A 20,929-nucleotide genomic window follows, 5' to 3' on the forward strand; every position below is an offset into this window, starting at 1 on the left:
GCTGCAGTCATAATGCTGGGAAACTGGGTGGGAAGCCAAGTGAAAAGTTGCCTATGGACATGTCTGCACTGGACAGCTGAGCACTGCTCTTTATTCACATGTGAATAAGATGCCATAGTAGACCCCTCATGCAACTGCACTCATCCCTGTACCACTTTGTCCTATATGGGAAAGCAATTCAACGTATCCTGCATGACTGGTTCTTGGATCATTTCTCTGAATATTTGCTCTTCCTTCTCCCTCTTATACTACAGTGTCTGCCTTTCTTCCTCTCTTGCCCTGTGTTGAAGCATCTGGCTATCTACAGACTAGCAAAGAGATGTGAGGTTCATTGGCTGCAGTGTGGCCAGTAGATGCCCACAGAAGGCAGGGAAAACCAAAGGATGAAGCTTGAAAGAGTAGATGCAGGAAATAAAGAGGGAGAACTGGTATAAAACACGAGCACAAAATCAAAAAGAAGCCTAGGGTAACCTAACCTAGGTCCTGCTTGTCAAGCAGTTCAGTGAGCTGTCTAGAAGTAGAAGTAAAAGGGTCTTTATTAATAAAGTAGAGAGGGTACGGATGGGAAGGGGTATCACCTGCATGAAAATCTCAGCTTTGATTTTTTTCTCTTGGTCTCACAGAAGGTGGTCACATACATACTGGTGGATCTGTGCTGCAATGAAAGTTGTACCTGTGTAATTTCCTTGACAAAGGCTCATGTTCCCCAATGTCACCTCCACAGCTGCAGCAGTACAAGGTCTGTGCACAAGCGCCTCTCTCTGCTGCACTTCGCCCTTCTCTCAATCTAAAGGAAGCGACTAGCACTTTATGAGCATGATCAGTTTTGCAGGAGGTTAGAAATCCTTCTCCAGTAATTCTTATCTGCAAAGGAAGAGGCTGACATACAGCATCAAGGCTGCCAAGGAGTGCAAAGGTCTGCCAACTTCCAGAAGATCAGGGACAGCCCAGAATCATTTCTTAGAGCATCTGGTTGCTACAAATCACCCTGAAAAATTGCCTCAGTCTGTCTGGTGCAGAGACTTGAGGCTGCAACTGATAAGTGCTCTGTGAGTAACAAATTCTTAAATCCAAGCCAAAGTAAGCCACCCTCTTTCTTAGATAAGGTTTATTGTTCTCACGGGAGAAAGTTGTCCTTTCGAATTACCTGTGGGCCAACGACTCCGCTTGCAAGCAGCTGGCCAGCTCTGCAGCTCCCATCACAATAGTGCTACAAATAATTCAAGTGCTACCATTTTGGATCAAAATTTTAATGAGGCACTAAACCCACAAAAGGGGCTCTGTGTAGCATAATTAAATAGAATGGGCCTAAATAAACAGTAAGGTTTTACAAGTTACATTATAGTAGAAGCCAGCCGGGAGGCAAAGAAAGGAGCATTGAAGATGCATGATGTAAAAAGGCATTTCACAGAATGCAAACACTAAAACTTTTCATATCGCACAAACAGGAACACACTACGAGCACGTGACTTCCCCTGGGTTTGGAAGGATCTGTGTGGGGCACAGGGCATTTGGGGTTTTCCTTCTGCTAGTCAGCACGATGAAATATTTCACAGGAAAACCCAAACAGTGGCAAAGAGACATTTGTCCTTCAGAAAGAAATAAATACTGAAGAAACAGGGAAAGTCAGTAGGAACATTTGGTTCAGTCAGGCCATGGGTGCTGGATCGTGGCTCCAAAATGCCGGACAGTGCTGAGACTCCTCAAAATAGTCTTGCAAACAATCAGAATTGTGACAAGTCTGTTTGGCTCAGAGCTGCAAGACACTTGTTTCAAGCTCACGCTGACTCCTTGAATCCACTGCAAGCAGCAACATTCAGGCTGAGCCAACTAGCTCAGCATTCAACTCTCTGTCTGCATCAGCTATCTACAATATCAGCTTTGTTCCACCCCGTCAATATTTGATCCAAGAGCTGCACGAATCCTACAAACACAGGAAGGTTTCAATTTCACATTAAGGTAACGTTGACAGTGGTGCTGCTGTATTGCATAAAGTCAGTGCACTGTTACTCCTTGAGAATGAAATTTCTGGTAAACTTAGTTTTCATTTCCTTTCCCCCCAGTCCTTTCAGCAGCCCTTCCCCAGAGCTGTAGCTACTGCTGCAGTTCTGAGCTTGTGAATGAAAAGTTTCTGAATTCATCTTGGTTTATCATGGGAAGAATTCCTTCTTCAATGGGAGTCAGGATGGGCTCCTCTTTTATAAAATCAGGATCAAAGTTGCTCACGTCATCTTTGGACTTCTGTCAAATAGAAAAAAAAAACAAAGAAAAGAGATGATGTGAGTATGTATCACCTGCTCGATCTTGATTCTGCATCCTTAGGATAGTCATAAGTGCAATAACCTAGGCTGAGCTTACTGAAAGCTTTTTCTGGCATTGGACTGAGATCAGATGAGTGCCCTCACAGAACCAGTGTAAACCCTTTCAGCGCCTCTGCAGGCTTCTGACAGGCAAACCACTCTCTGATTTAACTGGCACCACCTCTGAAGAGTTGTCTGCCCAGATATGGCAGGGTATATAAGTCAGTTCCTTTCCTCAAGTGACAGCATAGACCCAGTCATTTGAAGCAGTTACTTCTTGTGTCCCCAGACAGCTGATTGTACAAAGTCCCTCCTTATCTGCCGAGTGTCCCAGATGTGTTTGGGGGTAGTGTGGGGGTGTGAGCCATTGAACTCTCACAATAACAAATTAGTGGGCTGTGGGAAGACAAATGGCTTGCCTCCAGGTACTGGATGCCTTGCTATGCACCAGAAAGTGTGTCTGTTCGCAATGCGCACACACAGAGTGCATGGCACATTCTGACAAGGCATGTGCTTGTCCCGTATCCAGAACTACGTATTTTATTGACACTGAAGTCTAGTGCCCATCTCATGAGGTACTGAGGATGTTCCCTTAGTCTTTGTTTTGGGTTAAGAAACAGCTCAAGGGTCTGATCTTGAGCTGTCACAGCTTGCCTGAGCACCTGATCCTGCACCTAGTGAGCTTCTCAGAGCAGGACTGTGTCACTGCCACTCTGAGTTTGCAGTGACCACAACATGAGACAAAGTCACCCCAAGTCACAATTTCCAAGGCAAGGAAGCCACAGAGATAGCCTTGGAAAGTCTCTACAAAGGATGTGGAAAGGCACATCCTTTGGGCTATGTGGCACCCATCAGAAAAGCAGCAACACTGTCCCTTCTGCAGCCTGTTTGCCATTTGAACCACTGAGCTAACAGTGGCATGAGCAGGAAGCACTCTGCTGGTGCTGTACAAAGAAAAAAGACAGACAGTTCAGTCGGGAAGTGGGTGGTCAAATTGAGAATTACTTACCTGCATTATGTTTGGGGTAAGGTGAAGGGTAGTTTGATGCCTAACCTGCTGCAGCTGCTTTTACAAACATGCACCTTTCAGCTGAGCAACCTTTGATTATCAAGCACAGAGGGGAAAAGTGACAAGTACAGTATAATGTGGCCAACCAGAAGAAAAGCCAAGACCAGAGCCTTCACCTCCTTTCCTATCTCACAGGAATAAACTTGCTTACAGAGCCCCAAAGAGGGAAAATCACCCCCAGGATCCCTCCCTGCCCGCCTCCTTCCCACGTACAATTCGTGGCCTGAACGGTGGCTCCATCTGACGCTGGTTCAGCAGGTCCCAGTCCAGATCTTTGAAGTAGGGGTGCCGCAGAATTGCACTCTCACCACCCAGCCCCGGGCTGCCCAGCCTCATGTTGGGGTTTTTTGTCATGAACTGCAAAAGAAAAAGGGCTGTTTGTTTCCTCCCATCCAGCAGGGACACAGGAGAAGGACTATTAGTAGTCACACAAAAGCTTGTCCTCAGCTTTCCTGTTGAACCCAGTTGCTGGCCAGACTTCTCAACTTCATTGTACAGGAACCATGCGCAAGGCACTTGACTCATTCCCTGGAGGAAGGAGTCGAGGTGTATTTTTCCTGGTCCTTCTTTTTTTTTTTTTTTGGTCAAATACTTGGTTACCACAGTATGAAAAGAAAGTTCAATTGCACCATTTGTAACAAAGATTTTGGTGTCTATTTATTTCTGCATTACTTTCTCTAGAATACAAGCTTGCTCTCAAATGCTGCTCGCCAGCCAGCCAGGCTTTGGACAGGAGTCAATCCTGAGCTGTCTCTTTTTCCTAAGCTTCAGATGGCTGAAGCACAGCCAGAAGCCTTCACTTTAATTCCTGTCATCTCAGGAAACAGGAAAATGAGTGAGGTACTGGCTTTTAGAGTCCCCTCAAACTCTGAGCAGCTGAGAGCAGACAGGCTACTGTCTTCTTGCTAAATGGAAAAAACTCTAAAAAAATGATGTGTTTAAAAATATTTTTACTCCACTACCAGTGAACAAAAATCTGAAACCTCAGCCAAAGTACCCTGATTTGCCAGGGAGCAATGAGAGAAGCCTCACGTCACACACACAGTACAAGAAGCCCGGGCAGGTGCCCTTTAAGTCCAAACAAGAATGAAGAAGTGTGAGTGTTGCAGGTATTTCTTAAGGACAAGGGAAATATTGGGGGAGAAGAAGAATCCTTTCCTCTGGCAGGAAAAGAGCTAGTTGGCTTGTTAATTTAGCATTACAGTTCTTAAAAATTCAGTGAGAACCAACCTTTCCTCTCCTCCAAAATATTTCTAATTCATTAGAGAAATCAGGTTATGTGTAAACTGAAAAAGCAGCTGCTTTTATTTGCCTTTTGAAACAGCAGCATAAAGCAAGCTCCACTCTGGTGGAGGTGTCCAGACGATTTCCTCGAAGATGAAAGAGCATTATGTTTAGCAAACAGCTGAACCAGCCAAACCAGACAATCGGTCACTGTTTCTGCAGTGACCAAGTCTGCTGCATCTCAGCAACAGGGAAACAAAAAGAAGTGGAGGTGCAAGTGAGAGACCAGCTTCACTCTGGCTGTAGGAGTTTTTCAGAAAGCACAAATTCTCCTAGGATAAGCAGATAAAAACTTTGGTCATTCCTTACCTACAGAGAAGATGGGAAAGAAAGATAACTACCAGATTTATCTTAGAAGTCACCCCAATACCCCATCCTGAGGGAGCTTCAGAGGCAAAATAGATGAGGCATCTGCAGCTGGAACTTTGTAGGACTCCAGATTCTGCTGACATTATCACATAAACCTCAGCTCCATTCTGTCTTCCTGAGACCTTCAAGAATGTGTGCTGCCACAGGATCCCCTAAAGCAGAACCACCATTCCACCCAAAATATCAGAAAAAAGAGCTGCTGAGTCCATCCAGATTTGTAAGAGCAATCACCAGGAGAGGAGCAAAGCTAGCATGGCTATATGCAGCTGGGGCCTTCCCATATTTCTCTGGGCTCTTCAGACCTCACTTATGTAGCATTTTCAGAGTTGAACCCAAGGACAAACAGACCTCTGTCTCCCCAACCCTTTCAACCTGTTCTTCTCCCTTTCTACAAGCAGAATCCAAACACAATTTGTTTCCCAAGAGACACTGCTCCAAAATTTTTGTGGGATACTGATTCCCAGACAACATCTTTGTTTCCAAATAAGAAATGGGTCAAGCCAAAATCTCTGAGACCTAGTTCAGACAAGCCTTTGCAGGTCTTGAACTAAACTTCTTTGGTTTGCAAAACAGGCCAGAATTATCCTGGCAGCCCCATCTTTCTCCAGAAATTCCCTGCCTAGCTTCTTTGTCCCCATACATGGATATCTGCACCTCAGTAGCTCTTATTTGCATTACTGGAACACCTAGAAGGCTCAAACAAGATCAGAGCTTGCTGTTGCTGGGAATGACCCACCACTGCATCATTTGCATCCGGAAGCTTCTGCTAAATGCAGAGAATAGGGGGGGGGGGAAAAAAAAAAAACACATCATGAAAACAAGTAATCTCTGCAAAGGGCTGGTAAGATGATTTGTTTGCGTTCCTAATTATGCTCAACCATATAAGACCAAAACCTAAACTGGACTGCCTGACCAGTTCCAAGTCCTGGGATATAAAAGTTTGTTTACATTCCTGTTTGCTTTCTTTATTCCACATGATGCCAAAATTGTACCAGGCAAAAGCATCCAATGCAGCTAGCTGAAAGCCAACATAAATGCATTCCTGGCTGATGAAAACATGCTTCTTATTAAGACAATGAGGATCAAGCATGGGCCATCCCTTCAGGTGGGCTGCTTGGACACTCAAAATGACTGTTCATGTTCAACTGGCCAGCTCTGATTTGAAGATTGGACCCACAAATTGAGAAACACCAGCTGGATAACCAGGCACCATCTACTCCACACTGAATGCCCAAAGGAGACTGGAAGAGAGTGAAGGCTTCAAATTTACCCACTACTGGAACACATCCTCCTGGTTGAGCTGACCTCTGGAACACCTGCTTAAACAGCACCTTCCCCAGCTGTCAGGCATGAGCTCAGTTCTGCTGCCCCTCTTGCTCTGTAAGAAGAGGGCTTTGAAGCACAAGGGTAACAAGGGCTGGAGTGACCCACACCACCATAAACCACTCTGGACAGGTTTATCTATGAATATTTCCCAGATACTGCAAGCACCTAATTGCAGGCTAGCAGGACTTTGAAAGTCAGTATAAATCATACACTCTACAACGTGAAGAGGCTTCCCCTTCATGGACAGTCAGACTCAAACTAGCCTGCTTCAGCAAAAGGGTGAGACATCAAAGGACGTTTGGTCTCTTATCAGTAACTCCCATCCCTGATAAATGTATTGTATGCAGCACTGAGGCCTCAATTGCATTGGCACAAGGGAACTGGCAGGGAAAGTGTTGCCTTTGAACAGCGCCACAAGGTAGGGTGAGATACGATTCCATATTCCAGGCAGCCGCAGCAGCCAGGTGGTTTACCCAGCCTGTGGAGGTACACACACACCTCTGCACCCAGGGGCTGTGGCACAAGACAGGAGATTTGCCGTTGCTGCTCCTCATCTATATAAAATCTCCTGGTCAGTTTTGGAGACAGCAGGTCAGTCATAGCCAGGTGAGGGTGCGGTGTTCTCTCTGGGAAGTGGCTCCAGTCTTTACCTGACGTTTGGGCTGAAAAGTAGGGAGTGCAGACAGTGACTCCAACAGATACCGGACTGACGTTTTGCACTGAAACACAGTTCCCTGCCTTACTGTAAAGAGCTATACATAAGTAAAGGACTAAATGTTTGAAGGCAGTTTCTACTAAAAAGAGTAACTAACCCTCTCAAACACTACTTGAATTCACCAGAAATTATTGCACTGACAAAAACCTGGATAAAGTTTTAGTTTGTGTTGTCCAGTACATCAGAAAAAAACAAACAGCTATAGTGACCTCCAGAAGGCTCAGAGGCCCATGAATCTCTCTCTCTCTCTTCCTTCAGCAGTACTAACATTTCTCTGCTGCAACAGGGAAGCATCTGACAACTTGTCTCATGCCACTTCTGTTGATGGCACTTCTAGAAAAGAAAACAATGAACTTAGGATTTCTGAGGAACTTAACTACAATCTCAGCCCCCATCTCTGAAATAAGTAGCTGGAGCCCATACCTATGTCTTGAACTATACAAGAGGAGGAATAAAGCCAAGTACCCACAGCACACAGACACTGCCCTCTGCACATGTGAAGGTTCCACAGGGGAAAGGTTTCTGCAGACCTTTTACCTGATCACTTCAGCTGCGTTCAGAAACAGCTGGAAATGTCTTACAAAGTGCTGGCCCTTCCTGGCATCCACAGGAAGGCCAGAGTTTGACTCTTGCTTCATAGGTTGAATAGCCCTAAATGTCCTTCCAAGTCCAACCCTCCAATGTTTTTGTGGGTGGTGAGAGATGACGTTCAGCAGAAAGTTTTGGGTTTTTGTGGGAAAATGTGACCTCCTAATGTTTACAGAGTATTTCTAATGTTGTGTGATAATCCAGAATCCAGCACAAATCTCAACCTCTGGCACACAAAGCTCAGTGAAGAAACACAGGAAATAAATTCGACAGTAACAACAACAAGGCAAACCAAAGATATTCGTGAGCAAAAAGAAACATGTAATCACCCAAATCCAAGATGCTCCCCAGCAAAACCAGCAGCAAGATTACCCAATCTTAAACCTGAACCAGGCCATCAAGCTCTTGCTCTGTGATCACAACCAACCACGGAGAATTATCCTATTCCTGGTATAGAGTCCCTTGGGAGAATCCTCAGATTGTGCCTCTCTGGGCTACAACATTTTGCCAAGCAGCAAACTTGAGCGTGGCTCTCGCTGACCTCAGCTAACCCTCTCAGCAGCTTCGCAGCCAAAAGCAGCAGCTGGAATGAGCCAAAACCATGACTTCACAAGATTCATTTGAAAACATGTGCTGAAAGAAAATGCAACAAGCCACGACAAGAAATTAAAAGCTTGAGATTAGTCCACAGAGAGCCCATGAAGTTACAAGGAAAAAATGCCGAGGTAGTAGTGCCAACTGTTGGGGAGGGGGGGAAATAAATAAAATAAAAACACTGTGTCAACCTTGGAAGCTCAGCCCACAAGCAGGTGAGGGAGAGCAGGGGACCTGCACTGGTCCTGTCTTCACCCACTACATGGCTTGGACTATGATGGGAGGGGTTCCATGTCCCCTAGCATGGTGGGCAAGGCTGTACTGGACTTCTCCAGGGCTGCTCACATGCACCATTGCCACTTCTGGTTCAGGAGGCTGAGTATGCAAACCAGTCTAATGGTCTGGAAGTTGGCCAAGTGATGTTTACACAAAATAGATGTTTCTAAGCACTAATTTCCTTGAACTTACAAGTTCCCTTAATACTGGAATCTCTAATAGGTTTTACATATGCAAACCAGAAAAACTGATTTCCAAACTAATATGACAGTGACTAGATTGCATGAAATTGGATCACATTCTAGGAGAACATAGACAAGCCCAGAGCCCTTCATAAAATTAATGCTCTGCAGGAAGAGGAATACAACTTTCTGCTCAGACATTCCCTTCATATTGTCAACCATCTGGATGAGAAGTATTATTTCTTGTATTAAAGAGTATCTTAGATGCACCAGCTCCCATGAGGATTCTGTTGCCCTGGGCTGGGCAATTCACCCTGTAAGAGAAAGGCCATGTTCCTGAGTAGCTCATCTTTCAAATGCAAGCACATAGCAGAGATGTAGGCTCTCCTCCTTCCTATAGGCAGGGACTCAGAGAAATTCATTGCTTCATTTTGCCAGGACCCCAAGGACAGCTTGTCACAGATTCAATGGCAGACCCTCAGTCTCACCTCTTCTCCCTCACATCACAAGCCTCAGAGGACCCCTATCCAGAACTGTGCCAATGCAACAGTCTAACCCAAACCACTAAAGGAAAGCAAGATTTCCCTGTTCATGCTCTTAACATTTCCTGCCTGTTGGTGTTTCTCCCAAAGCAGCAGCAGTACAGATTAGTGCCCCAAAGTCTCCCCTCTAGTAATGAGGGAGAGCAGGGAGATCAGGAGATACCAAACACACTCATCTTCATTAAGATTCATGAGCTAAACTAACAGGGCAGAAATTAACTCAAAAGGAAATAATATTTCTCAAAGATCTATTTGATCTCAGACAAAAGGGAATCGTTATATAAATAGAGCAATTACTCTAATTAAGGCTTCCCTCCGTGAATCTCTCCACTGAATGCTGAAGTTGCCGAAAACAGTTTGGCCACCTATTATGTAAGGCAGTCTGGGGTTTCATTAGCCTTCACCCTCCCCAAAGAGGGGAGAAGAAAGATGGCTCTATGGCTCCGACTGCTAATGTCTGTATTATTTTTAATGACAGGAAGCCAGGAGACATTAGCATAGCAGAGAGACTTTCTTTTTCTCCCTACTACCACCCCCCCCACCCCCCAACCCCGCCTTCTTTTTTAATACAAAGCTGCTTGTTTTGAGACAGTTTTGTCTTTTGCTCTCTTGGGCAGGGCTCCCATCACCCCCCATCACAGTCCTGCCTGGGCAGTGCTCACAGTCATGCCTCACTTCTTTGTACATTTGTGCATTCCAGGGCTCAGACACACAAATATGTTATGGGAAGCAAGGGAGTCGGGAGTCAGCCCAGCCTGCTTTCACTAAATGGTGTCACCTAAGGCTCCACTGCTCTGGGAGCAAAGTGGTCAAGAGAGATGTCCCATGGAAGCTCTATCTACAGCAGCTCAGCTAATACTTGGTAACATAAACTGCAGTGATTTGGCTGTGGGTGTGAGCCAGGCATTTGGAAGCCCAAGTCCTACTGACCTTCAGTGATGATTGTGCTGCTCAGAATAGGACTTGGAGTCATTGCAGTGCTCTCAAACTCTCCTTCTGTTTTACACTGGGGATCTTCTCTGATTGCAGCCATTAGAGGGCACGTGGCCTTCTGGCTTTATACCCTTCTCACAACAAAACTGATTGCTAAAAGCCCTGATTTGTACTAATGCAATTCATTGTGGTGCTGAGCCAGATTGTGACCCACCCATGCACAGGGTGCTACAGAAAACTGTGAGCAGGTGAAATCCTTCATTGCAGAGAAGATCCACAGAGTGCAGTGCCAGGTCTTAAAAGTTCAAGACTGTCCTGAAAAGAATTTAAGGAGGGGAGGAGGAAGAAAGAGTATACAATCTCTGTTATTTCCTTTTCCAGATAAAAAGAGAAATGGAAAGGGAGGTAAAACCCAATCTTCAGCCATGCTCCTGAAAGGCAGAAGACTGTAACAATGAGCATGAGAGCAGTCACATGTTTAAAGTGCCAGCCACAGGCAAGAGACAAAATGTCAGCACAGTGGATATTAAGCAGACAAATTTGATCTTGCTTTCCCCTAATGCAGAGATGGCTGCTCACTGCTGCCCAGTCAAAGCTTGAGGGAAGGAGAAGGATTAACTGTATTGCAAACAGTGCTAAGCAAGACAGACAAGCAAAATAAACCAAGGTAGATAGAGCAACTCACATGTCAGGGAGAGACATCTGGCTCCAAATCTCCTGCTGGTGTAAACCAAAGTAACTTTGCTGACTATCACCAGCCGAGACCTTGGTCCAAAATATGGGAATTAAATGTTGTCTAAGTGCGTCTGTTCCACACTGTGCTGAAATCTCTACCTGTTTCCCTGTCTCTCCCCACTCATCAACAAACACTAATGCAGAATGAAAAGGCCACAGGTATCAAACGCAATTATCCTCTTTGCTACTCCTGTAATAAATAATAATAAGCTGACATTAACTATAGTCATTAGATATGAAAAACATTTAACAGAAGTTTTGGTCCCAGCATCACTCCGGAAACCTGTGTTTTCAGAACTGATGAGCCTACTTCAATTCCCACCTGGTGCATGGGCTGCTCCGACAGTCTCAAACTCTGTCTGCTGTTTTTAAATGACCCCAACTGGACTAAGAGGTACAACATGGGGATATGCAGGTCAATTACTAAATCAATGCATCAATCTGAGTAACAGAAACATGGAGGAAGAATGAGCATCATGCTTATTAACAGGCTAGGGGCATGATCCCACTCTCATTCTAGGCTGTGGTAATATCTCCCTAGGGTTGCATGGGAAAACAATTAATCCTTTTCTGATAGTCATGTCAAGAGCAACCAGGGATCTATTACACAGTCGTGGGTGGTCTATTTACATAGGGTCAAGTACAAAGGGGACTAAAGAGCCCCAGACAAACATGTAAAGGCCAATTAAGGGAAAAAGGAAAAAAAAAAAAAAACCCAAGAAAATACTTCAAAGATTTTTCTTTTTTGTGGTCTTGGTTATATTTCAATTCTTTTACTTTTCAAGTTCCTGAAAAGGCACATCATGTCAGAAAGTTCGAAGCTGGAAGGACAAGTAAGACCTATAGACCTGAAGAGCTGGGATAGTTGGAGATTCATTACCCTTACCAAGGTGCTGAGACCTCCCAGTCAGGTGGACTGACCCGCATCTGCTGTGGCTTCACAGCAAGAGCTGGTCCCATCAGTCAGCAATCATTCCCTACTCCAGGTAGAACGAACCCAGGTTCTTAAGGGAACCCTTGAGCCTTCCCCCAAAACCGAAACTTCACCAAAATGCCTTTGAGGGTCTGTAATCACAGAGTTGAGCAGCGAGCCCAGGCCACAAGTCTTGGCTGAACCATGGTAATTGCTTCTGCCCAAGTACCTAGGAGCAAGCAGAAAAAGAGGGGGAATACCAAGTCGACGCAATGAATGCTCCTTGACTTTGTTCCTCAGTCCTTGGCAGAAAAGAGGGAGATGAGTCACACCTGACATTACAATAGGCTGGGTTAGGAACTTTTGTTAAAAAACTAAGTTGAACCAGCATGCTGAGGGGCTTAAACAAGAAGCTAATTTCACCCTGTTGGAAAGAGAAAGGTAAAAGACCTAATGACTACTTCAAGATTCATTTGGCCTTGGCAAGCTCTGTGGAGATGGCTTTAGTTTTCTTTCATAGTGAATTATTTAGCAGCATGAGACTATTACTGTGTGGAAGAGAAGCACTCCCGAAAGGAGTGTGATCAATCCATAGAAGAGATTAAAATCACTGGGAAAGCTGTTTGTTGTTTGAGAGTTAGGAGGCAAAGAGTATGAGACAGCATGTTACAGAGATGGATGTGCAAGCTCAGGCAAATGAGGTAAGAAGGTAATCTGGTGGAGCAGAGCACTGACACTTCACGACAGTGTGTTAATGGCAAATATGGTCTAGACAAAAGATAATTTAAAACTGCAGAACTCCTTCCCAGTTGGGAAGCGACAGGCTCCAGAATCCTGCTTCTGCTGCCGAAGCTTTCGAGCCAACCAGGAAATGAAAGATGAAAGCCTTTCTAAAACACAAAATAAAGAGAAAAAAAAATATTTACACAGATCTGGCATAGAGTTTCACAGAGAGATTCAAATACTGGCCTGACTCTGACAGCCAAAGCTTAATCAAACTGTGCAAGAGGATTTATGGAGCCTGCCAACTCTGAAGAGATGCCAAAGAGAATAATTTATTGGCATATTTGAAAGCATTTTTAATATCTGCTTTTGTTAGCAGGCTCCTCAGCTCTAAGGCTAAAGCAGTGAGCTCATCTTGTTCTCTCTTTGATTTCAGTGGGTCCAGCATTGTGTTGTTCATTTTCCTTTTAATCTTTGTCTAAAAAAATCTTCCCAGCATCTGGTTCATTCAGAAACAAGTTCATTCTGGCTATTCCAGCACTGCATGTGAAACAGATTATCTGCCTTTTCCTGTCTGTTGCAAAGAAAGAACCTGGCAGAGATCTGTAAAATGCAAGTGCAAAGGAGAGACATGAGCCTTGTGCAGAGTCATGTAAAGGAAACATAGGCAACCTTGCACCATTCACATCTGACTGCCTTGTTTCACACCTTGCAAGTGTTGAGGGGAGGCTCAGGGAATACAAACATGGGGATTTGGGCTGACTCATGCAGTGGCCAAACTGACTGCCCAGGACTTCAGGAAAAGGTGTGCTTCAGCAGGGAGCACATATTCACTGAGCTTGGATGTGCCAAGCAAAGCACAGCCCAAGTGTTTTGAGTCACGTGCTGCTTGCTTTAGCACGCAGGGAGGACACAGACACTACTGTGGTACCTGAGCAGATGACAAGGAGTTCTGACCAGTATCTAGGGGTGTTGGACCTGAGCAAGTGTAGTGCAAGAGAAAAATAAATTTCTCCAAGGAGCAGGTCAGAAGATCTCATCCTCCACACTGACGTTGGGGCTAAGAGCTGCAGCAAGTAGGCAGCTTGGACCATCTGCTTCTCTCCTGAACTTAGACATCCCTGCCAGCAGTCTGAAAAGAGCTCCTGCCCCTCCACTCCATCACTGCAGACTGTTCACTTAGATTATGTTAAAAAAAAAAGTGCCTCTAAGTCTTTCTGCATGAAAACCTTGGCCTCTGCCTTCTCTCCTCATTAATGGCCTTTTCAAGTTGCTGACAGCAGTGGAACCAGTCTGGTTCAGTATGGAGCACTCATCCATCCATTTTCAGCCTTTCTGAAAATAAGCTGCAGTGCATAGAAATGGGGTCTTCATCATGGATTCGGGCAATCATGACAGCATGCCCTTACGATGGGTAGTTCGCTCCTCCTGCAGTACAGCTAAATGTTCACTGTGCTTTCTTCCCTTCGGTTGGGCTTGGGTGGAGTGCCCGGAGGAAATTTCTGTCTTTCTCCAATCTTGTTTCTTCTCAGACTGTTAAGATAAATACATGCAGCACAGCACAAGTCTCCAAGAGCTCTGTTGGAGCTGCTACCCTGCATGCTGCCAGATTGGATTGCCTTGTGCTGTTGACCACAGGGGACATTAGAAGTTCTTGATTTTTTTTGAATGGCAAGAAATGAACAACTAAACCCTGTACTCCCCAGGGAGTCCTGGACAGATCTCACATGCACACCCACAAACATTAGGCTCTCATTAGGAGCCATCACTTAGAATTCCTACGAAATGAAGGGAAACACTGCTCAGTTTCACAAGGTGGGGTGAAGGAGGGCACCCTTCAAATTCTGTTTTTTCTTACCTGGTATCACCTGCAAATTTAGGAAAGGAGAAAACCCTAACACACACACACACACACTCTCCTGCTCCCTAGCTGCTAATTTATTTCTGTGTATGCATATGGACACACAAATCACTTCTACAATTCACCATCAGTGCTCTGTAATTTAACCTCTTGTATGAAGATAGAGTTGGGCCACATTTTTAAATAATCCCCACAGACTTCCCCCATCAACTCAAGAGAAATTGCTGGTGGAGCAATACACTATTCATTATAGTACCTTGTGGGGTGACCTCTTGTGTCTGATGGTTACCTGAGTTACTGAGGGACCTAAGGCCTCCTCATATTCACTCTTCTGGGCAGCAACGAAACGACAGACTTCTATAGAAGTTTTGGGTGGCTTTTTTAACTAACAAGATGAAAATTATCTGAGCTGTTGTGGAAGGGCCCCCATACCTCTCTCCCACTGAAGATGAAGTGGCTGGTTGCCATCTGTGCTGCAGCATTCTTGAGCTCTTTTCTGGCTCCCCTGAAAACCCATGTGTGATGCCTCCTCGCAAAGAGGGACAAGTTACGCTGCCTGATGAACCCTCGGTACTGACCACTGCTGTGTGCGCTAGCTGCACAGACGAGCCAAAAAAACCCTTATGAAGTAATTGAAAGACCTCTGTTTCTGGGTTAGTCTGTGACATGGGCTCATAGGAATGGGAGAAGAGGCTTATCCTTTCTAGATAGTGGCTTTTTTGGTCAGGCTTCAAGGCCCTTTATAAACAATGAGGTTGCATTTAAATTGTGGCCCAGTCTCCCTTATGGTGCTCCCAAGTGCTGTGCGAGCTTGCACATCTGCCTACTGGCACAAGCCAGGAAGAAAATCCCAGCTCCTTCACCTTGACCTCTGACAGCCAAAATTGAGTGCATAAAGTCATTAGAGGGGGACCTGGTTCCTGGTGACCCACAGAGCTTCATTATTGCTGAGTTTGAAGCATTAATTTCCCAAACACAACAGCCCCTGGGTGTTAACATGACAAAGCAAAGAGGACTTCAAGTCTGCAAGAGCAAAGTCTAAAGGAGAATGGGGAATTGGCGGTGGTGAGGTGTGTGCTAGACTTTAGTGGTGTTGTCAGGGTGCAGAGAGTACCAGGGTATCTGGAGAGGGGAAATAAATTCAGTGACATGAAGCAGCACAGTTCACTAAACTGGAGCCTTTTTAGTCAGCCTTTTGAGTCAACATCACTTCCAGGCTATTGTTCTCTAGAAAAACAGATCATCTTCAAGTTTTTCTTTTGCATTCTTGGCACTACATTACTGACATCATTTTCCTCTAAGACACAGGTCATGTTTGCTATGAGTTGAGCTCCCTCATCTTTCAACCCCTCTCTTTGCACTAATCCACTGCAATTTAATTTCCTCCCCCCTCCATGCCCCATGCTATTCCACCTGCACTGGACAAGAGTGCAGGCTGCTAAAACCACAGACAGTTTCCTTCGCACCTTCCTCTTTTCTTGCCTGGTATATTTTTCACAAGAAAATCACTTGGAGTGGGACATAACCATATTTGCCCAGTCACTAAACTCAAAATCATGTTTTTAACCTGCTGGAGGTAGAAGAGGCTTCATTCTCCTTTGTGTCTCCAAATCATACAGCTACAGGCAAGGCTGTCCAAGCCCTACTTTTGGAAGGATCATTTCAGCTAGGCCAGAAGGGTTTCAGAACTCACATTAAGATTAGAGGTTGGCCCACAAACACCAAGAGACACCCTGAGCTTCAGCAGACTCAGTTCAGAAATCCAGGGTGCAGAAGGCAGAGTAGAGCTAACAATTCCCTGGGGAAATGCTGCTTTCTAGCCCTTGCTATTAACTGGCTCTGAGAGTGAAAATATCTAAGCTGCAATAACTTGTACTTGAGCCTTTGGCTCAGCCATTGCTACTTCAGATCAACAGTTCATGGAGCAACTCAATAGGATTAGCCCTTCTATCCTCTTCTAAAGCTAGACCTGGAAAAGAAAATTCCTGCAGCTTTCCCTGTAAATTTGCTTTTCACCACACACCATCAACTTTTGAGACCAAATTTTCATGTGTCCCTTCATTCTTCCCTCCCTCCAAGCTTGACTGTGAGCAAGACAGTCTGAATTGCATTTGAGTCATACATGAAGGGAGTGAAACACACTGCCAAATACCACCTCACTTATGGGAAACGAGAGGGATTGCATTTCAGTTTGCAGTTCACTCAGCTGAATTTCAAAGCCTCTGGCTGTCTGGAGAGACACATCCTTTGCTCCAGCACTTTTTGCAAGTGACAATTCACAAGTACAGAGCACACACACTCTGTCACAAAGCGAACTCCAGCTGCACTCTCACCCTAAGAGATGCAGTGTGGCAGCCTCTGATCTCTACATGCTCACAAAGTTTCACAATTTCTTCAGACTCTGGTGAGTATTTTGTCGGCTGATGGTAAAGCATGAGAGAAATTCTTCCAAATACTGACACAAACCCAAGAGCTCCTCTAGCATAAACACCTTTTGACTGCATTCAGGTAGGGTAATGGAGAAAAGTTTTTTTTAACAGAATCAAAATCAAAGCAAAACTTTAGAATGAGCTGAAAGGTCTGAATCCATTCAGCAGCAATTTTCCTTTTCTGCACTTTCCATGCCCACTTCAACATGCTCACACAAGCAGGGGAGGCTTCAATTTGAGTCTTCATTGCCTGACTTGAACCAGCAATACCTAAATTCCCCACTGACATGCTCAGATGGGGCAGGGTACCTGAATGAGATTTTCCATTTCTCTCCTCTGGGAGGACTGACTGTATCAAGAACCTGCTGATTTACACCAATTTCACTGTGCCCTACTCTTTCCCCAGCTATTGAGGGAAAAATATCAAGGACAAATAAACATTAAAAAGAAATAGATAAAACTTTTTTGTAGAGCACAAATATTTACGCTTTCAATTAATTCTAAACAAGGTGTCCCAGGGCGCTGAGGCTGATTTTGTTTTCCTTGGTTCCAATGCTTAACAACAGATCAGGAACACCCAGAAACATAAATGAGGTCCTAGGACTTTTAGTTATTTTCAGGAAACTTGTAAAGATGAATAGGTGGTTGCTGATAGGAGGAAATTGGTAAAACACTATTATGGTAAAAAAAGCAAAATTAAATAACACCATCTGTGAAATGGGTCCTAAAATCTATTATCCTTTTTTACAGTGAAGCTCTTTGTGAAGGCAAATGGATAAAGTGCTTTCTAAACCTAGACATATCCATTTGTAAAGCATCTCTAAGCACAAACACCTAATTGCATCTTCCTGGTAGAAGAATTTGATTTTTGTTTCAGATCTTTGTACTATTCAAGACTAAGCAAATTCTCGTTAATTGTACCACTCAAGACTAAGTGAATTCTCACTACTCCAAGGTTAGGGCCACAACTTTTAGTGAGGGGATAATCCAGTTATTAAGGCTATTAAGGCATTAGTGTGCAATACAAGAGATGCTGGGTTTAATTCCCTGGTCTTCCATAGGTTTCCCCTGCCATGTAATTACTTATTTTCATTTATGTCACTGTAGCAGTTGAGCGCTCCAGTTTTCCAGAGTTCTTAATATCGTGGGTTACAATGCACTGACACAGCTGTAAATCAGGGAGCTCAAATTCACTTTTTCTTGGAGGTAAACACAGTAGTGATTAGAAGATGCTTGCATAATAACAATGCTGTACCTAAGAGAAATAACATTAACAGAAGTTTGTCAGAAAAAAAGGGTCTGTATTTAGTAAGTAGAAAGTACACTGTCTTCCCTCATAAAACAGCCACAAGGCAACAAAAAAAAAGCCAAACAGGTTCACCACCCTGTGTCATACTGACACCTAAAAATAGTGACCAAACATTATCACCACACTGCAAATATAGTATCTCAACAGTGATCGTATTTGTTATCATTCAAAAGAAATCAAAGTGTGTGGGTTTCTTCCATTTTCATCGAGAGCCCCAGACAATCTCATGACAGGATGTTTCCTTCCTGTTAAAGCAAACATGGTCTGATGCCTCTAAAAACTCAGCATAAAAAAAAAAGGGAGGAAGAAATGAGAAGCTCTTCTAGTGAACAGGTCTTGATCCCAAAAGCAGCCACTCTTAAGCTGCAGAAATTCAGACTGTAGCCAACAATCACCAGTGTTGTAAAATAAGATACTAAATTCACCTCCAGGTAGCAGCCACCCAGGCAACAGAAATACTGAAGAATTAAAGCTCCAGTAAAAATTTCAGTTTCGTGCAAATTCCCACTGGTTAATCACGAGGCTCCTGGTTAACCTCCTAAACTACAGCCTTTTCCCCAAAGCAGTCAGTGCAGTGCATCTCTTGAGCAATGCACGTGCATTCAGAGAGGCAGTTTTGTTTTCAGTTGGGTTTCACTAGCAACACATGACAGAGCAGACAAGTAGAGCAGCTGGAGGGGAGACCTTTTTCAAACAAGTAACCAGCAATTGCTAGGTTGTGCAGTTTTGGAGACTCCTGGATGGTCACTACTTAAATTCTTAGCTCACTCCTCCAATTCTTGGCCCTCTTTCTCCAGTGCTTCTCAACATGCTGCTTGCCAGGGACCCGCTGTTAGAAGTTGGCCTCAGAACACAGGCTAGAGGAGCCTGGGGTGACTGCAGCTTGCACTGGTTATAGGCATTCCATCAGAAGCCTAAATCATATCTGATTATACCCTGAAGTTCCTGCTAGGATGAGCATCTATCTGAGCAGATTTTATCTCCACCTCACACTTATGCAAGATACCTGCAACAAATCCACACTGCTATTACTTGTCACAGCAGAAGAGGAATTGGCTCAGGCACTCTAGTCCCAATCCAACAACATGAACGCTGCTCCAGAAGCTGCAATGAGTCTGAACATCATTTGAAAAAATAAAAGATTGAAGTATGTTGCAGGTTATTTCCAAAACCCAAGAGGGCCTTCAAACAACCACTCCCGAGCACAACTTGTGATTTCAAAGCATAGCCCTTTGCCTCCTCAAGGAGTAGATTTTATTCTCAGTTGATTTCTGTATAATTTATTAGATGCATTTTCAGCTACAGAAAGTAGTTTCTCAGTTCACATACAACAGAAACCTTTCAGCAGAAAGCTTTCAGATTCTTGCTACTAAAGACCTGAGGAAAACAAATTCTCCTCTTTCCTTCAAATGGCCCCATCTTTCATTACCTCATTTCTTTGAATCAGTGCTATCCAACTAGTTCTTAGATCCTCTATTACCACAATATTTAGCAGCATCCGGTCCCAGTCTTAAACGTATCTTTGTTCACAGTGTTTTTACAAGGAAAGGTAATACTCTTATCCTTCTCTCTCCAAGGAGTGCTTAGAGATATTGATTTGATCAGGAGCAGGAATAAGCCAGTGGCAGAACAGCCAGGTTAGGTCTCTTGGCTTGTTTAGTAACACCCTCATCACTTAATCACCTTTTGATTCATTACAGAAAAGCCAGACAGTTCCAGTGCACTAGACACTGTTTGTCCATACACAGCCTGAAACCTTAAACAGCTTTGCTCCCACAGGACAGACAAGGATTTGAGGCACATGAAAAAGAGCTCGTGGGAAAATTCAGGAATATATGGTAAAACAAGAACTAAGTGTAGTCAGCAACAGCTCTCAAACTGTTTGCTGCACAGCCCCACTTTTTCCGTCCCAAGCACACAAAAAATCAAACCTGTCTTTGTATGCAGGTAGATAGCAATCCCTGAGGCACAGCTGGCATCACCAACAGTCAAAATGAAGGATTATTGTGAACACTTCACTTACTTGCCACTCCAGCCACACAGAAATCACACAGTCACTACTGATCAAATACTGTGTATACCTGCTGCTTCTGTTCAGAAAGATGACCATATGTTGTAAACCATTAAGTCAGCAGGGAAATGTCCAGACACACAGACATGCACACTTTGCTTGCCAAGTTGGCTGCTGAACTGTATAAAGGACATGACTATGCAAACACACCTAAGTGTAGCGGGATTATATATTTTTTGTTTACCCTTCAATCCAAGATAAGGAAAGGGTCATGGTCAGGGTAACTGCAACTTCTGAGTGCCCATACCCCAGCCCTGTCTTCTCTTGATAGATTTAGGCTGAAGAAAGCCAGGACAGTGGGCACACAAATATCTGGAAGAACTCACTGCTTTGAGGATTGCCACTGCATCCTGCTGGAGCCACGTTGGGTAGACAACTTCATCATTCAGAATAGCCTCGAAGAGGTCATCCTCGTTCTCTGCCTCAAAGGGTGCATGGCCACACAGCATCTCATACAGCAGCACACCCATAGCCCACCAGTCTACATCAGGGCCATACAGCATCTCCTGCAGGATCTGAAGGAGGAGTGGGAAAGAAATATTAACACTGAAACTTCTTAATTTCAGCAGGGAGGAAGAAAGGATTTGGAAAAATTAATGCAGAAGTTTTTGCCACATCCTAGCATTGCTCTCTGCTAGGTTGGCTGTACATCCAGGAACACACAGGTAATCTCAAGCTGGGCAATCCCAGAGCAGCACAGAGGTACATCA

At 44.3% G+C, this 20,929-nt stretch overlaps 1 protein-coding gene across 1 annotated transcript in view; it reads right to left on the reverse strand.

Moving 5' to 3' along the window:
- Positions 1–1,101: 1,101 nt before the first annotated feature.
- Positions 1,102–20,929, reverse strand: part of PRKCH (protein kinase C eta) — a 112,337-nt gene continuing 92,509 nt past the window's right edge. The window contains exons 12-14 of the mRNA XM_068148941.1: positions 20,546–20,734; positions 3,583–3,726; positions 1,102–2,241 (exon numbers count right to left, since the gene is read on the reverse strand). Coding sequence (XP_068005042.1) covers positions 2,095–2,241; positions 3,583–3,726; positions 20,546–20,734 — 480 coding nt within the window. The 3' untranslated portion in view covers positions 1,102–2,094. The remainder of the gene's footprint in view (positions 2,242–3,582; positions 3,727–20,545; positions 20,735–20,929) is intronic.

This window comes from Melanerpes formicivorus, unplaced genomic scaffold (genome assembly GCF_026170545.1).
Source record: "Melanerpes formicivorus ecotype bairdi unplaced genomic scaffold, bMelFor1.0.p_v2 SCAF_17, whole genome shotgun sequence".
Taxonomy (NCBI): domain Eukaryota; kingdom Metazoa; phylum Chordata; class Aves; order Piciformes; family Picidae; genus Melanerpes; species Melanerpes formicivorus.